Source organism: Rhinolophus hipposideros (genome assembly GCF_964194185.1).
Source record: "Rhinolophus hipposideros genome assembly, chromosome: 21".
Lineage (NCBI taxonomy): Eukaryota > Metazoa > Chordata > Mammalia > Chiroptera > Rhinolophidae > Rhinolophus > Rhinolophus hipposideros.
The window spans coordinates 17,630,306-17,650,044 of record NC_138067.1 but is presented as its reverse complement, the minus strand read 5'-3'; the positions used below and the strand labels follow the sequence as shown (position 1 = coordinate 17,650,044).

The 19,739-nt window shown below is 35.0% G+C and overlaps 1 protein-coding gene across 1 annotated transcript in view; it reads right to left on the bottom strand.

Annotated features, from left to right (window-relative positions):
- Window positions 1-19,739, bottom strand: part of NFATC3 (nuclear factor of activated T cells 3) — a 96,616-nt gene that overhangs the window by 36,060 nt on the left and 40,817 nt on the right. Inside the window, 3 exon segments of the mRNA XM_081032659.1 lie at window positions 3,542-3,682; window positions 6,873-7,045; window positions 11,902-12,101. Coding sequence (XP_080888785.1) covers window positions 3,542-3,682; window positions 6,873-7,045; window positions 11,902-12,101 — 514 coding nt within the window.

Sequence of the window (19,739 nt, the reverse complement as noted above, 5' to 3'; positions counted from 1 at the left end):
AGTCCAAGAAGAAGAAGGCCCTGACATTATTAATGAAGTTGGGGAACCCAGTGAGCGAAACTGTTTTGTGAAGTCTGACTTGTTTTCATATTTTATGTATCCATGGCACATTAACTAAAGTAATATTAAGTGTGTACTTTGAAGCACAGATTAGGAGAAAGTCTAGGAGAAAGAACGTGGCTATGGATAGAGATTTGGTAGCTGATGAAATTTCCTAGAACAAAGGAATATAATGAAAAGAAAACTGAATACAGAATCTTGGGAAACATCTACATCTAAGGGCCAGAAAAAGTGGGAACAGTTAAAGATGTGCTGAGAACCAGATTAAGTACAATTACACAAAAGTCAAGAAGTAAAAGGGTGCTAAGAAGGAGAGTAGATAGCTATCAAATTTACAGGTTACAATTTCAATATAGTAAACGACAAAAGATTAAAAGTAAGTAGTAGGTAAGGCAATGAAAGTAGATGACAGATTACTTTTTTGAGAGGTTGGATGATAAATGAAAGAGAAATGAAATGACAGTTATGAGGATGACAGAGTCAAGGAAAGGGAATGTTTAGGATGAGAAGATCTGAACATATTTAAACTCTGAGAAAAAGGATTCAGTGGAAAAAGAGGTGCTGAAATTACAAGAGACACACAATGGGGTGATGTATAGTCTCAAGTACTTAAGTAAAAAGGACGAAAGGATGAAAAATGAATAAGTATTTAAATTAAGAAAAATAATATATTAATGCCCAAAAAAAGGTGAAAAGAAGGAAAAATACAGAAATCAGAGAAACAGAAAACAGACACAACTGAAAGAATCAACAAAGCCAAGTACTCTGGAAATACTGATTAAAAAAACAGAGATGACACAAATAAATAACAGCCGGGACAATTTTTTACAAGGCATATAATTCCAGATGCAGAAAGAGAATATTACGAGCAAATTAATGTCAGTAAATTTGAAAAAACTTAGGTGAAATACATAAAATACTGGTGTGAAATAATAGAAAAAATACATATTGCTCTCTGCCTCCAATTCCTGGCATAGAACTCCTAAAACCTTTGTAATTTCCTAATTAGAGCACTAGGTGCATCTTTTGTTCTAATCTTTGGTCTTTGACCCTGGTTCCTGACACAGAGGTCCTAAATCCCTTGGAATTTCCTGGGTAACAGGAGTGTCTTTGTTCTAAGGAGGTGACTCTTGGTGGCCTCCTAGATGGAGGCTAGTCACTGGAAAAACCAAGCCATAATTAGAAGCCTAGAACTTTCAGGACCACACCCATTCTCCAGAGAGGGGAGAGGGACTGGAAATGGAATAATCCATCATGCCTATACGATGAAGCCTCCATAAAAATTCCAACACTGTGGGGTTCAGGGAGCTTCTGTGTTGCTGAACACACGGAAGTGCTCGAAGAGTGGTGTGCTGGTAGAGGGCACAGAGTTCCTAGTCCTCCCCATATACCTTGCTCTATGTATCTCTTCCATCTAAATGTTCATCTGTACTCTTTACGATAGCTTTTATTATATAATAAAGTGGTGAACATAAATAAGTTTCCCTGAGTTCTGAGAGCTGTTCTACCAAATGATCAAATCCACGAAAGGGGTCTTGGGAACCAAGTCAGATAGAAGTTATGGGTAACCTGGAGACCTATTACTTAAGATTGGCATCTGAAGTGGGGGTAGTCTTATGGGACTAAGTCCTTAACCTGTGGGGTCTGGACTAACTCCAGTTAGTTTCAGAACTGAATTGAATTGAACTGAATTGAGGACACCCAGTTAGTATTGAAGAATTGCTTGATGTATGGGAAACTCACACATCTGGTGTCAGAAGTATTATGAGTGTGGTAGTATTATGAGAGTAAAGGAGAAACACAGGAGGAATGTTCTTCTATTCACCTGGAAAATATAAATCACTAAAACTAATTCAAGAAGAAATAAACTTAAATGGTCCTATAACCACAAATAGACTTAATATCAGAAATTAACAGCTCCCCACAAAGACAACTCCCAGCCCAGAAGGTTTTAGAGGTAAGCTCTGCCATGTGTGTTCAAAGGAAGGTGACATAAACACATCTGGAAAGTGGAATGGAGCACTTCCCCAGCTCACTTTGATATCCAGAATATATAAACAATCCGATAAGTTAACAAATAAAAACTGACTCGATGGGAAAAAAATGGGCAAAGACATGAACAGGTATTACATAAAAAAGAAACATAAGTGGCCCATGACAACCTCAATAGGTAACAGGAAAATTCAAACCCAAAATTCAAGATACCATTTTACACCTACTGACATTCTTGCCTAGCCCACCAGGTGCTAAGAACTAGAATGCTCATAGCAGCATTGTTAGCTATTATTGTTTGGCAGTGCCAAAAACAAAACATGGCCCAAATATCCAGTGAGAGACTGGATAATAAATTGTGGCACATTCATACACTGAAACTACATACAATGAAAGATCTTCAGTTACATGGATCAATCTTAAAACACTCACGTTGACCTCTGAAAATACCATTTTCAGAAAAATATGCGCAATATTATATAAAGTCCAAAAACAGGAAAATATATAAAATAAAACTATAAAGAAAAATAAAGGACTGATTCAGGAAAGGGATCCATTTGGGAAGGGGCACAAAGAGGCCTTCAAAGGTAAATGTCCTGTTTCTTAAACTGAGTAGCAGATATGAATATTTGTTATATTATTCTTATAAGGATAGAATTTCATTTCACATTTTTTAAATGATTAAAAAGATATGAGGGAATGATTGTCAGGAAAATGTTTTAAATATGCTCAAGAAGGGCTAAAATACTCTGATAGACATAGGCTTCTTCTACTTTTCTAAAAATTAAGATATAATTCATATAATTATGCATAAAATTCTTTTAAAGCATACAATTTTAAAGTATACAATTCAGAGTTTTTTTAGCATATTCACAGAGCTCTACAACCATCACCACTATCTAATTCCAGAAACCCTATGCCCATTAGTAGTCATTCCCCACTGACACCTTCTTCCAATCTCTTATAACCACTAATCTACTTTCTGTCTCTATAAATTGCTGATTCTGGACATTCTGTGCCGGATTCTTTCACTGAGCACAATGTTTTCAAGGTTCATCCATGTTGTAGCATAAATCAGTACTTCATTCTTTTTTATAGACGAATAATATCCCATCATTGTATGGACAGACCACATTTTGTTTATCCATTTATCAGCTGATGAGCACTTGGGTTGTTTCCATTTTTTGACTATTACGAGTAATGCTGCTATAAGCACTTGTGTCCAAGTTTCTGTGTGACATATGTTTTCAATTCTCTTGGAGTAAAACTACTGGGGGATTCTTCTACTTTTGAGACATCTTTAATGAAAACTTAACATTTATATGAAAACTTAATAAATGTTTGGTTTACAATAAAATCTGCATAAATAATCACTGTACCTTTTAGAAAATCTATTTTGTGATTAATGTCAGTGAAACATCTGAATAATTCATTTCACCCTTTTGTGCCTTAGATTGAGGTCAATCAACTCAAATCTCATATTATTTACCTTGTCCTTTTTCAAGAAAAATGATTTTCGATTCTGGAAGAAAATTAGATCCAGTCACAACCATTTCATGACCTCCATTTACAGAACAACTGTTGATACTGTACTTCTCAATATGAGGAAGTTCTTGAGCAGAACGCTGGGCTGTTTTTGTTTTTGTTACAAGGTGAGAAGAGACAAAATATTAGTTTACAATTTTTCATACATAAATGACAAATTCAAGCTAGACAATGAAAATAAAGAGAAGCAAACTGGACTTTTACAATTTAAGACAATGGTAACAATATCCACTAAAATAACTCCACTATTTAGAAAACAAAATATTTATTCAACTTATATGATTTCTAAATTATTTTCTTCGACTACAACTGTAAAGAAACCAATAAAGAGAAATTAATTAATGCCTGCAACTTCAGATTGACTCCAACACATTCACATCATCCATCTTTTCTCTTTTTAGCTTAAGTCTTTAATATATTTCTTCCCTACAACTGTGTTAAAATTGATAAATGTAATGTAATGATAAAAAGCAAATTAAATCCAAAGATATGTAATTATGTTGCATACAATTAAAAGAAGAAAAGTTTCTAAAGGACAAACACCAAGTTGCCCTTTCATCAAGAAAATACTTAGATTATCATTAAGACATCAGGATTCCATTATGGACAATTTTCTAAATAAATAACTGAAGCATACATAAAGTATACATTTCAATAATGAATTTTAAAAAATAGATGTAAATGTTTCTATATGCACTGCACTCTTCATTCCCAGGGTACATGAACAAGTTTTTCTTAATGCCTTAGAATCATTATTTAAATTAACGAATTTATTATAAACAGTGACCTTGGTGCCACCTTTCTCTGATATTGACTGATTCCAAGTTGCTATGTTTCTGGAGATCCTATTTCTCACTTTTCTTTCTTTTTTCCTAACTGCTTGAGCTTCAAGCTGTAGATTATACTTCTTTTGATTGTTTAGGTTCTCTAATGCCTAAAATAACTAGGTTTCTCTCTGGATTAAAACAAACAAAAAAAAGTGGATTATATTCTTCTTCACACTTGGAAAACAGGTCTACTTTTAGTCCTACTACTTGGATGGAAAAATTGGTGGTTTTGAAGTCAACTGTGTTTTGTTTGGCTAGAATAATATTTTAAAGAAATGTAAACTGGAATGCCTTTAGGAAGCATACATGCCCAGTTCACTAGGACTCTTATCTCTCCCAGCTATTTAATATGAAGCCACAAAAGGTATGTGAATTGGGATCCCTGCCCCTCAAAGAGAATGTTAAAACAGATTCTTTCATCGGGGATGGCCCATGATTTAGTATCAACTACCACTTGGGAAGAACTGAGCACCAAATCTAGATCTCAGAAAATATACTTATATCCTTAATTAAGTTCCAAATGGCTCCCAGAGAAGAAGCATGGAAACAAGTACTGACTGGCCTAGGGAGTAGACTAATTCAAATTTTCGACATTTATGGTGGAAATTAGCCATCAGAGGTACAAGGTAATAGCAAAAATGTGTTCAACAAATGGTATTAGTCATAATACAAAATTATGTATGAATTAAAAAACAGTATTTTTGATGAATATTTAACAATATGAGAAAATGCCCATTTTAAGCAAAAGTACCAAAAAAAGATATAAAACTGTATCAGGTAAGCCCAACTAGAAAATATTGTATACATGTGTAGACAAAAAAAAAAAAGAAAAGAAAACCGAAAAAATGGTTAACAATGACTACCTTAGGGAAATGATATTACAAAAGATTTCGATACTACTCTTTTACCATTCTGCATTTTCTATATTCTCTACAACGATCACATATTAATTCAATAAACTAAAAGAAAAAATAGGAAGTCACTTCAGAGGAACTTCATCTCAAAAACTCAAACTACTCTACGAACTTAAATTATTTTGCTAAATAAGATATATATATATGTGTGTGTATATATATATATATACATATATATATACACACATATATATATATGCTTATAGAGGCATAGAATACTCTGGCAGAATAATAAAGACACTGGCAATGACAGCTGCTTTTAAGAAAAAGAACTAGTTGACTTGGAAATTTGCTTTTCACTCTATATTCTTATTCTTTTTGAACTCTGTACCACGTACCTGTGTTATCTATTAAAAATTAACACAAAAATTACTTCTACATTAATTCTACTACTCAGTGATTCCCACAGTCAATTGGAAAATGATAAAGTATTACTCCAATTCAGCGAACATCAAAAAGAGGCACAGAAAGGTAATTAAGTAGGTGTGATTCCAAATTAAGAATGCAGGTAGTTAACAAAAATAAAATGGTATAATATAACCGAAAGAGTACTAAGAAAACCTGTGTTCTAGGCACAGCTCTGTCACCTACAAGCAAATAACCTTAGATGAGTATTTGAGATACTTGTGCCTGAGTTTCCTCCTATACAAAATTAAAACATGGAATTAAAACACTTCTAAGTCTATGCCCTAAAGATCCAAACAGCAGTCTCAATATTTCAGTCCCACTAGCTAACCTGCCAGAGGGCCACAGTTCTTCAGGGCTTGAGTAAATATCAGGGTCTAAGGCCTTTTTACATTCCTTGCCTTTGTAAATCAGGGGGGAAAGCATTTACTTTCTAAATCTGATGATGTAATTAAAGTTATGGTCAAAAAACAAAACACGGGGGCCAGATGGCTCAGTTGGTTAGAGCGTGAGCTCTGAACAAGGTTGCCCATTCAATTCCTGCCTGGGATGGTGGGCTGCGCCTCCTGCAACTAAAGGCTGAAAACAGCGACTGGACTTGGAGCTGAGCTGCACCCTCCACAACTAGATTGAAGGACAACGACTTGGAACTGACGGGCCCTGGAGAAACACACTGTTCCCCAATATAATTTTTAAAAAATCCTGTAAGTCCTTCTTTAGCTAAAGTATCAGCTTATAGAGACAGGCATCTTCCACCATGAAGCCTGATCTTTTAAATAAAGATGACCACCTGACAGTATAAGAATCATAGCTTCATGATTTGATCCTCAAGTGTCATCAAGCCCACCTTCCTCATTTACATACAAGAAAATTGTGGTCAAGAGAATTTTTGTCTAGTCACACAGCTACCTACGGTCAAAATACAATGGGAAACTATTTTCTAACTTCAAGATCAGCATTCCTCCTCCCTTCTAACCATATAGCTTTATTTCCATATAAGAAAATCACACCAGCTAGCCAGACTCTTGTGCCTCAGTTTACACTTTTGATCTAAACATTACATTATAAGCAAAACAGAAGATGACCTATTATAAACATAATTTTAAAACATCATCACAAGCTCACTTACAGCACTCAACAGGTATAGAAGCTGTCTGCAGAGAAAGGACTTTTCCATTGGGCTGTGGGATGTGTACACGAAACACAAGTCGTACTCTAGTATTCTTTCTGCCGATATCAGTTTCTCCCTTTCGAAGTTCTATGTCTGAATTGCGGAGTTTCAAAATACCTGCACAGTCAATACTAGGGAGAAAAATGTAAAAATGTTATTTGCTTACTGATAATTAGTGGTTCTAAACATCTCAGCTAAATAGCCATTGTTAATTTGGAACAGAAAAACTATCACTATGTAAAATCAGTCAAAAAAGAAAAATATGCATGATTGATTATCATTTTCTGCTATTTCAATTTTGGAATTAAAAATGTTTTTGTACGACAAAAGTGTAATAGTAAGTATGGTAGATTGTCTGCAAAGATGGCTGTCAATAATTCCTTCCCATTCCTGTACTTGAATATGCCACTTCTTCCATTAAGAGGTAGAGTTCCTAAGTCCCCTCTCCTTGAGAGCTGGCCTTAGTGAATGTGGCCAAGTGATGCTGTATAAGTTATGAGCCTAACACTTCAAAAGCCTCATAACTTCCTCTTGGAGCCCTGGGCCACCATGAAGAAGTACAGCTAGCACGCTGGAGAGAAAGGCCCAGACAGTCCTTAACTACTCCTGCCACCCCGGCCATCTTGGATGTTTCAAATCCAGCTGAGCTCCCAGGTGAATTCAGGTGCATGAGTGATCCTAGCCGACACCACATGAATAGACTGGCTGAGTCCAGCCAACCCAAAGAATCATGGGGGAAAAAACAGTTACTACTTTTTTTCCCTCTAAAAAGCCACTAAATTTTGGGGGCTGTTTGTTTTACAGAACTAGGTAAGTGAAACATAAAGTAAAAAGACTGTTTAATTCTATACATGTTACTAGGCCAGAAGAGATTCATTTGTAGGACTACAAATAAGGCATTAATAGCATGTGTAGATTTTCATAATACTATGCTTATTAATAAAAAAACAATCCATCAGGCCAAGATTCTTGCATTTCTAACTATATTACATATTTCTAAAGTTTCTAAACTGTAAGTTTCTATAGTCTCTAAACTGTATTATGTATTTCTAAAGAATGCACCTATGAGATTCAAGTTTTGGCATTTAAGGTCTAACACTTCACTACTATCAAAATTTATTTTGCAGTATGGTTGTTTACATATAATCATGATAGGAAACAACAGTATCTACAATAATCTTTGGGTAATTGATGATCAAACACTCTAGTTAATTTAAAGTTTACTCTCTCTCAGGGCATTCCTTGTTACCCATCCTTTTCCTTTATCTACCAGTAGTTCCAATTCTAATGTTCACAGCCCAGAGGCTGTAGAAGTTGTTTTGAAGGGCAATATATTATATTACATAACTACGTTGTCAAGATAAGAAACCAGTAAAGCACAAGAAAGAATCCCAAAAGGATAAATATTTCATCTTCAGAAACACACAAGAGAAGTTTCTAAAAAAAGAAATACTTATGAAAATAAATATTTAATATCAAACAACTGCACTTTAGCTGAAAGCAGTATTGATCAAATTGTATTGAGTAGTGATTATTCACGTTAACATGCCAACATGAGTCTTTACGTTGGAAAACACCAGAGAGTATACACTTTATTGAGTTTTAAGGAAAGATATTTTAGCAGACAGCTAAGTTTCTAATAGAAGATTTGGAATAAGAGTATCAGAATTGACTCTCTTTAAACTCTGGCTAAGAAATGCAAAACAAGAAAAGAAAAAAAAAAACACCAAACCAACAAAACACTACATATTTAGGAATTAAAATTACTATTAAATCTGTTTACAATTAAAATTGAAGTTTAGATCAGAATGTAACACTGCCACGTCCATATTTACCTAGTTTTAAAACAGGAAGGAGTTATGAGTATGGTAAGGCAATGAATACTGGTGTCTTATATTTAAAGTATCTTGTAGTGTGGTTCTATGGCTTTTGAGTTAGTACACTGATTTTAAATAAAGAGTTTTACACATGCAAGATAGATTAGGATTGAAATGGCCAAGCCTGTGGGATAGTAGGCAAAACAAGAGGAATATCTACCAATACTTTCCCCACCTTATTGCTTTCAGGAAACAGTAGAGCAATTTAATATATACCTACAACTCACTTATGCAAATTATTTTGAACAATAAATAGTCTTATCTATCATTCACAAATTTTTATCTACCACTATCTGAAACTATATTACACTCAATCACTGTAGCTTATCCTAGTAATTAGTTCCTGGGTAAAACAAGCTCATTCAGCATTAGCTGCCCCATTATCTAAGGTACATGGAATAAGTTTCTTAGGTTTAGGTAACTTCCTAGTTGCTCCTTACTCAACCCTTTCTTGTACAATGTTGCCACAAGCCTGGGTTTCTATAGAATTCCTGTTTCTCAATCTAACAGTCCAGAATAGATAAAATGGTCAGAGAAGTTTCTGGTATGTATCTTGCAGAGTGGGGTGAAGGGGCTAGCTGTTTATTACTAGTAACAGTTGTATTTCTATGAGCTTTGTCCTTCTGGTGTGATCCAGGCAGGCAGTCTATGTCAGGTCTGGTTGCGGAAGGGACATGAATCATTACTACCACCTCTGTTCTATGTGACAGTAGATAAGAAAAGGAGGAGGTAATATATGTTCAAATACTACTGTTCTGATTTTTTCACACTACTCAGTGTGGGAGGCTTTTCCAATTTCTTGAGAATCTGTCTTAGAAACTCATGTACTCTATTTTCTTTAATTTATTAATGTATACATTATTTTTAGAAAGGATGAGTCATTCTATAACATAAATACAAATAAGGTCAAGGAAAAACAAATAGAAAAAATTTTAAATAGAAGGAATATAAAATAAATATATTTTAAATCTACGATTATACAAATTACTATAATTACTAAAATTGACTTAATCATGAACTTTCTAGAAACCAAGGCAAAAAATAAATGTGATAAAGTTTTTATAGGTTTCTCCTTGTCTGGTAAAGCAAAATCTACCACGTCCTCAGGAAATACCAACTTTTTCCATTTAATTTGAAAGGATTCTGCGCATGTGTGTAATAATAACCAACCTATGAAACAGTGGTTTTTCAAATTATGAAGAGGTATTCACTCATCACTCACTGTCTTTCAAGCAAAGTTAAGAAGCATAATAAACTTCTTGTGATTTTCTATTTAACTTGATTCAAATCTAGTGTTTTGAACATCCAGAGGAATAAATGGAAACATGGCCTGCAAGGTATCTCTTAGGAATCAATTTTATGAATTCTTACAAGATGGTCCAAAACTGAGTTTTAAACTCCCCTCTGCAACTAATTGTGTATTTATATGCTTTTGATGCTAGATGAAAAAGTAAGATCCTAGAGTAAAAGGGAATAAGCTGACTTGCATACTCATTCAGAGGTTGGCCACCTCACCTAATTTGAAAATGGGTCAATTAGGATGCCTGGAGACAGACTCAACGTTGTCCTTAAGAGTTTTGCTCAAGTGCCTAAATAAACATTGGCTGAGACTCCAAAGTTATTTCTAAATCGTAAAACACAGGAATTTTAAGAGTTGAGATTATAAAAATTCTGTCATAGTCCTTGTGTAATGACTTACTGGGTTGGGTTCTCCAGTGCTGTCCATCTGAACAAAACAGGCAAAAATAAGATTTTATTGAAATTTACATTAACTTGTCTTTTCTGGCAATAACTGGATAACTGGATAAGTTATTTCCTGAAGTAATCCTCTTTTTTATAATAGAATTGTATCATAAATTGTCCTCAGGGATATATTCAGTTTACCTAAAAAAGTTACATACACATGAATTTAGGGAAGGCGCAGCTCTCAGTGGTCCATGCGGGGATCGAACTGGCAACCTTAGTGTTATTAGCACCACACTCTAATCAACTGAGATAACCAGTCACCCCTTAAATATAAATTTAAAAGAAGAGAGCTAAAGACTGACATCTGACTGTTTTTGCAATAGCCTGGGATAGATGTTACTGCCATTTTAAGAAAGGTCTACATTGTAGTTTGAAGCAACCGCAGTAACAAACTTCATTATAAATTTCACATACCTGGTTGTGGCAGATTAATAGCTGCCTACTAAATATGCTTTCTTCCCTTTTTCCTTACTTACAGGCCCCTATACTATTAGAGGTAGCAATGTATTCAGATTTAAAAAAAAAATTACCGGTCTTCCTTACACACAAGGATGATGAATGAGATGTGTTTGGGTAGGTTTCTGGGACAAGCTCTTTAAAGAGGCCTGACTCAGATGGAAGTTCTCTTTTAACTTTCATCCCATTGCTTCTTCCTTATTCCTTCTGGGATTATGACTGCGATAGCTAGAGCTCCAGAAGCCATTTTAAATTATGAGGCAATCCTGACAATGGAAACCACTTACAAAAAATTGCAGGGAAGGAAAAACAGAAGGAGCTTGGGAACCCAATGATTATGGAGTCACTGTGCCAGCCCTAAAATGACTATATACAGATATATATATATATATATAAAATATATTTCTATTGTGGAATACAGAACTAAACCTCTGTTTAAGCCACTGTATTTTAGATTTCTATAACAGGCAACTATATATAATCCTAACTAATACACTTGAACAAAACTCTATCGCATTCTTAGTCAGAAGTTGGCTACCTCATTTATTTGGAAATCAGTCAGTTTTCCTTAAAGAAAACAATCGTAATTGAACCGCAAGTTTATTTATTGTCTACCCTATTAAGACTGTGAGCTACTTGAAAAAAGTCCATATGTTTTTATCTCTGTTGCCTAGCATACTATTTGGCTGGTACTACATGGTTCATAAACTTTTGCAGAATTGAATTTTCTTTCTGAAAATATGCTACCAACCTCAGCAAATGAACTACGATTAGTTACATAATATTATTCAGTTAATTTAGAACAACAAACATTTTATTTTTATACTATAAAAATAAATGTATGTTTTTTCCAAAAGTTGTTTTAAGAAAAGAAAGAACTATCCATTTTGGAGTATATTTCAAGATACCTGGCTGACATATTGTTTTCAGGAAGAAGTGGAATTTCCAGAACCTTTGTGCTGGCAATTATTATCTCTTGGCTTGCAGTAGCAACTGTCTTCCCAGTGATTCGATGCACCTGGTAAAATGCATGAGGTCGTAAATATCGATCGTCTGCTGTTCCAATAAACATCTGTAGATTTATTGGCTTTTCATTATAGCCCAGGAGCTAATTAGGAAGAATAAACACAGAAAAATACAATTCATTATCCACGTATTTTACAATAAGTTTATAACAGTAAGTCTTTATATCTGTGTCATAAATTTTTGATATATAAAATGGTAATTCAAAAAAGATAATTTAAACACGTAGTAAGTGAATAATAGCATTCCAAATTTCGGAAGTAATTTAAAAATTATAAAATGCTGGAATATATTACAAGGATGAAGGTTTTTTGTGTTGCTTTTTTTTTTTTTTTTTTTTTTTTTTTAAGGAGGGCGAAGTTCACAGAAGTCCATGCAGGGATCAAACCGGCAACCATGGTGCTACCAGCACCATGCTCTAACCAACTGAACTAACTGGCCACCTGCTTTTTTATTTTTTGATTAATATTTAGATCAACAAAAAATTTGCAAAGTCTTCTCAGAGTGCTGTGGAGAATACAAAAGAAATGCTGATTCTGTACTCAGGCAACACTGGAGTGGACCATCCAGACCGGACCTAAATACTTGAGTGTGTGGGATGGTCCTCTAACAGGCTATTAAAATCATAGACCCTTTGTTTTACTAGAAAGAGTCTTAAAAAGACTATTCCATATGTTACCAACTCAGAATTTCAACTGACTTAACAAGTTCAGCTACTTGACTTTCTTTAGTACCCTTCACTTTTGCTGAGGTTAAGACGACTATACAGGATTGATAATCAGGATGACCAGGAGGTACTTACTAGAGGTGAAAATAGATACCACAAAAAAGGAGGCAATTAAAGAAAAATAGAGCCTGAAGAAGTATACAACAGAACTTTGGGAGATTTCTATGTCCAACCTGATAGCTGATGAGTAACACCCATTTGACCCATCATCATGAAGAGAACTATAAACTGGAACAAATATAAAGAATGACCTGAAAGCATGGAGAGCAACAAAAGCAAGCAGATACTGGAAGCAAACAGACACATGTAAAAAGAGAGTAACAAAAGGTGTGTTTCCTGTTTTGTTTTTTTTTTTTAATTTATTGGGGTGACAATTGTTAGTATGTTTTTAAGGCTTTTAATGAGGGAAAGCCACAGTCCATGACTTAAGAGTGGCTGAAAGTCCCATAGAAAATCTATAACCTGAAGGGCTTCAAGAACTAAGGACAGAGTCTGGGACAACCACAGCTCCTAGAAAGTAAAAGAAACCCTAGGAAGAAGACAGCCAAAGACCAGGAGTTCCAAATTATAAACTCCACCCAATCCTTTGGCTGATCTGTACACCATTTACGAACAAGGCAGATTCCAAGCAGCCTAAGGCTAAAATAACTAAAATGAGATTATGAGCTGCCACTAACAGGAAGACAGGTTTTTCTGTGTGTTTGTTTGTTTTTTAAGGAGGGCGCAGCTCACAGTGGGCCATGAGGGGATCGAACCGGCAACCTTGGTGTTATTAGCACTACGCTCTAACCGAGTTAACTGGCCACCCCCCGCAGGAAGACAGGTTTTGAAGGCTGATTTCCACCAAGTGCTTGCCTAAATAAAAAAAATTTAACATTCTTTGGGAGTACATATGGATGTGTGTGTATATTTGTTTTGATATAGTTGGACTGTAGTAGTTCTTTATATATTCTGAATATTAATCCTTTGCTGATATATGATTTGCAAATATTATCTCCTATTCTGTAGGCTGTCTTTTCACTTTCTTGGTAGTGTCCTTTGATACACAAAAGTTTTTAATTTTGATGAAGTCCAATTTATATATATATTTTTTTGTTTCCTGTGCTTTTGGTGTCATACTTTAAAAAACTACTGCCAAGTTCAATGTCAAGAAGATTTTCCTCAATGTTTTCTTCTAAGAGTTTTATTGTTTTAGGTCTTGCATTTATGTCTTTGATCCATTTTGAGTTAATTTTTATATATGATGGAAGGTAATTTTTATATATGATGGAAGGTAATTTTTATATATGATGGAAGGTCCAATGTTATTTTGCATGTGGATATCCATTTGTTGGATCCAGCGCCATTTGTTGAAAAGACTATCCATTTCCTCACTAAGTGGTCTTGGCACCTTGTCGAAAGTGAATTGGCCATAAATGTGAGGGCTTATTTGCAGACTTTCTATTTTATTCCATTGGTCTGTCTTTATGCCAGTACCATACAGTTTTAAATATTGCAGCTTTGTAATAAGTTACAAGTCAGAACAAATGAGTCTTCCAACTTTATTCTTTCTTTCTCAGGATTGTTTCAGCTATTCCACATCCCCATATAAACTTGAGGATGTGTTTTTGCATTCTGCAAAAAAGGATGCCAGAATTTTAATAGTACTGCATTGAATCTGCAAATTGCTTTGGAGATTATTGACATTTTAACAATGTTAAATTTTCACAAACATGGGATGTCTTTCTATTTTTATGTATATTTAGATCATATATTTCTATTTTATTTATTTCCATTTACTTTTATTTCTTTTAGCAGTATTTTATAATTTTCAGCATCCAACTCTTACACCTCCTTGGTTGAATTTATTTCCAAGTATTTAATTTTAGATGCTACTGTAAATGAAACTGCTTTCTTAATTTCCTCTTTGGGTTGTTCATCACTGGAATATGTAAATATAACTGATAAGTATGTGTTGATCTTCAAAATCCTGAAACTTTGCTGAACTCATTTATTAGCTCTAGTAGCTTTCTTGTGGATTATTTGGGATTTTCTTTGTATAAAAACATGTCATCTGTGAATAGAAATACTTTACCTCTTCCTTTCCAATCTGGATGTCTGATTTTTTTAAACTACCTGATAGCTCTGGCTAGAATTCCCAGTACAAATGTTGAATAGTAGTGGTGCAAGTGGTCCTGATCTTAGGGAGAAAGCTTTCAGTCTTTAAGTATGATGTTAGCTGTAGACTTTTCATAAATAACTTTGCTCGTGTTAAGAAATTTCCCTTTATCCTAGTTTGCTGAATTTTCTTTTTAATGAAAGACTGTTAAATATTGTCAAAAGCCTTTTCTGTGTCAATTGAGATGATTATGCAGTTTCTATTTCTTCATTCTATCATGTTGTATAATCCTTTTTCTTTCTATTGGGGAATACTGGGGAACAGTATGTTTTTCCAGGACCCATCAGCTCAAAGTTAAGTCACTGTTTTCAATCTAGTTGTGGAGGGCACAGCTCACTGGCCCATGTGGGAATCGATGTTGGTTTATGTCCACTGCGCTCTAATCAACTGAGCCCACTGGCTGCCCCTTATATTCCTTTTAATGTGCTGTTGGATTTGGTTTGGTTTCCTAGTTTTTTGTTGAGAATTTTTCTGTTTATATTCATTAGGGACATTGTTCTGTAGTTTTCTCTTTTTGTATTTTTGTCCTCATCATTATCCTTTTGACTTAAAAAAGAATTTCCATGTCTCTACTAAAATTCCTCCATATGCAGTCCACCTTTTCTACTAGATAATTTAGCACTTTTATCATGGTTATAGTAAAGTCTCTTTCTCATAACTCCAACATAGATGTAGAGTTAGATCTAGGCCATCTCTGGGTCTGCTTCTGTTGATTGTTTTCTTTTTATTGTGTGTACTGTTTAACATATACAAGACATTTTGTATAGAAGAACTCTAAAGACTGGGGTAGAAAATATTTACCTCCAAGAAGAGGCATGCTAGTGGTATTTCTTTTGTAAGGTCACAGACTAAATCAACCGCTGGGTTTTATTGCAGCTTTAGTTTGATTCCTCTGCTTGGAGATCGTGGCTTCCTTGCACTTGGTGGAGGTCTTAGAAGCTTCAGAGAGATCTCTCTCAGCAATCTCCACTCCAACTTTTGGCCCCAAGTGCGCCTGAGAGAAAGAGTTGCTCTGTGGCTGCTTTAATCCACTAAACCAGCAAGGAAACAACACGATACTGTAGGTTGCATAAAGTCCATTTTTCAGTAAGCATAGTGAAGGACATATCTAGCTCTTGAAGGCAATACTGGTGGAGTTTCTGACGCCCAGCCCCAAGTACTCTCAGTACAAGCTGTGGTCATGAGTCACAGTGTCAGTGAGGTTTTCACTACAGCAGTTCTGGGTATGGTGGCTGGACACTGTTCCAGGCCATCTAGTTTCCAAGCCTGAGATTTTATGAGCTACCCAATAACCTTTAAAATTTTTTCTAGTAAAGGTTTTTGTACTATGGTTTATAAAGTTTCCTGACACGTGATATCAAATATAGAGTGCTTAATGCAGTGTCTGGCATGCAGTTAGTGATAAACAGATGCTATCTATTAGTCTGCATTCACGATTCTAAGTATGGTATCTTGTCAGAGTCTCAAGTGTGTAGAAGGAATTTTATTCTAGTATGTGGTCCTTCAGGTAAATGCTTTAGTCCCCACCCAATCCCCACCACCACTCCCTGCTGGGCCATCCCTAGCTTTACAGTGGAGTTTATAACCAAGCAACATCATATTTTATTGATTATCTTTCTCTACCCAGGAAAAACATGAAGACTTTTGCCTATTATCAAGTAATATAATTTACCCAGGATGGGTTTCAGTCCTATAACATTTATAGAGAAGCAATTAATGCCTGGGCCATTGCAATAGCCTTATAACTGCTCTCCCTGTTTTCACTCTTGCTCCCTTATAGCCTATTCTCTCTCCAAGAGCCAAAACAAACTCATAACATTAAGCAAAAAATTTCAATCCCCTGCTCAAAACTCCCTAATGGCTTCCTTCCACACTCAGAACTAAATTCAAACGTCCTATGAGGATTTACAAGGCCTTGTGATCTAGGTCCAGGCTAACTTGTTACCTTACCCTCCCTCTCCTAACTATCCCTTTTACACTCTGCCCTGGCCATCCTGGCCTTACTGCATTAACCACCCAAGCTCATTCCTAACCTAAGGAGCTTCACATTCAATATTTTATTCCTCGAGAATATTCTTCCTTCTGATCTTCACATTACCTCATTCCTTCAGCTCTACACTCAAAGGTCAACTCCTCAGAGAAGACTACCCTATTTAAAATACCACATTTCTGTCCCCTTATCCTATTTTACTATTTTTTACAGTACTGATCACTAACAAAAGTGTGCTGCAGATTTATCATCTGTTTTTCTCAGTATCATGTAATTCTAAAAAGGCAGAAACTCTGTCTTGGTCACTACTCTATCCCCTTTATTTTTTATTCAGGATTGATTAAGGAAAGATCCATTCTGAATGTCATTGCTTCAGCCAGTATTACACAGGTGACACTAAAGTGATATGTAGTAACTTTAAGAAGTTACTGAAGACCTTGAAAGGCAGAAATTTATTATTAATAATATAGAATATAGGGAAGCACATGATAAAAAGCAATCGAGGCTCTAAGAAGGAGAAAAAAAAAATCACAGAAATCAGCTAACAGGCTGAAGCACTAAAATCATATGTACTGAAAGTTTAAACTAGGGTGGAAGTGAGAACATAAAAAGAAAATAGGAATAAAGACGGATGAATGCAATAAATCTTTTCTGTAAGACCCTAAAGAGATTTTTGTAACTGACTACATATAGAAGAGAAAACAAGTTAGAAGTTCTGAGTTTCAATACCCAGGAGAATGGTGGTATCATTAGCAAATAAAGAAAGTGAAGAAGTCACTGACTTAGAATAGGTTTGGTGGGAGATAAAAAAATGTTTTCAATGTTAGTCGTGCTGTATTTAAGGTAAGAGAAAGACATTTAGGTGGAAATGTGAGGCTATATAACATGTACATTCTTTTAGCCCTGCCATAGCATCATTGCACAATAAATACAATGCTTTGCTATCTAATAAAATAATATACAGTCCACTGTGCCTTGAAAGAATGACATTTGAAATCCACTTTCCTCTTCTTGTTTTGACATGATGACTATGTGCTGTAAAAGTTTCAGTACAGCAATACTCATGGCACTTGAAACTCTACTAAATTTTAGCTGCATCATTGTCATCGGTAGTGCCCTGAGCAGCAGTGTGAAGTGATGAGAGTACCATACATGTTCTCTGTCTTAACTACTCTGCCAACATTACACAAATACAGCCAAGTCCAATATACAAATGAATAAGCATGGCAACATGATGAGTAAATGCACTACAGGCATTTAATGAAAAGGGGCCAGAGATTTAAATTCCTATCAAGGCCTGGGGTAATCAGAGTTCTTCAAAGTTCAGAACTAGCCCCATGCTGCACAGGACTTTAGAATGTCCCAGCTTATATTCAGGTATCTAGAAAAGTTTATAAACTTAGAACCCAACTCCTTAGTATATATAAATACCCCCCAAATAGCAATTTTAACACATATGAATTTTTCATAAATGCAACTACCATGTAAATTAAGGAGAACTTTAGCAAGGTTTCATCATTTCAAAAACTCATGTCTTGGCCCAGTAATGCCATTCGGTCTCAGAATTTAGGTTGTTGATCAATAGACTTGCTTTGTACCTGCAACACTTGCAGTGATATTGCAGGTACAAGTATCTAACTACTTTACTTGTCAACTGCGTCTTCCACAGTGATTACCAAACTTTCCATTTTGAAACATAATTATTTTGTTATAATTTAGTTTTCTAAATTTATTTTCTCTTAATATTACAGCATTATATTGATATCAAAATTATACGCATATGTTGGTTACATCATATATGTATTTCCATTTCAGGTTAATCAAGTAGTATTGTGAAAACTTGTTTGAAAAAAAAAGAAAAGCAGGGTTGGGTCTAACAGAGTTGAGATGACTAGTCTAGAAGATCTCCAAGTTAAGAGGCACATAGGTATTTCCTCTTGGCCCACTTTGCCTAAAAGCAAACCATCTAGTCCCCTATCTATAGGGAGCATAAACCTATTGCAAGCATTCTGGGAGTTAAGAAAGGGGGATCAGAGGTCTTCTTATTCAGTACAGACTTTCATTATGACTCCACTTCCACCCCCACCCCAATTTCTGTACAAATTCTCAAGCCCTGCCTTCAGTTATTATTCTAGAACCTAGAAGCTCTATTCCATTTCCTCTAAAGAGTAAATCTCCACTATTCTCCCAGGGTAAGACAATGGTAATCACCTGGCTATACCATATAAAAGAGAAAAATCTGGGAAGTCTGCTTCTTTTGTAGACTTTCAACCAATCCTTCTGTTTTCAATAGTACCTCACATCCCACTTTCAGAGACACCAGTGCCTCAAATCCCTAGGCCTTTGTCGGGTTCCTTGGTGTAAAATGATTTGTGCTCCTTATTGGTTCTTTCTTTCCACCCAATAAGCCTAAGATGCAGCTGTCTAATGTCTAACGAAGATAAACACATGTGTCCAATCTACTATATTTAACTGGAAGTTAAATTCAGTAGTGTTCCAAGTGCCATGAGTATTACCAGTACTACCATATTTACTATATAAATATTTATGCAGTCAAGAAATCTATCAATATTTTCAGTTGTGATTTCTTTTTGCATGTTTTGGTATACACAAGTTAATAAATTCTAAAACTTTAATTAAATGGAAAATATTTCATAAATAAAATGCCAACATGATTACAATAAAAAATAAAGCCTAAATAAATAACTAAAGAAGAAATGGCAAGAGTATGGGCATTATGTGTGCATATGCATACAAATTAAGTTCAGCCATTTTTCTCTTTTGGTTTGTATGGAGGTACATAGGATAAGTGATAAAGGGGAATGATATTCATCCACATTTGTACACA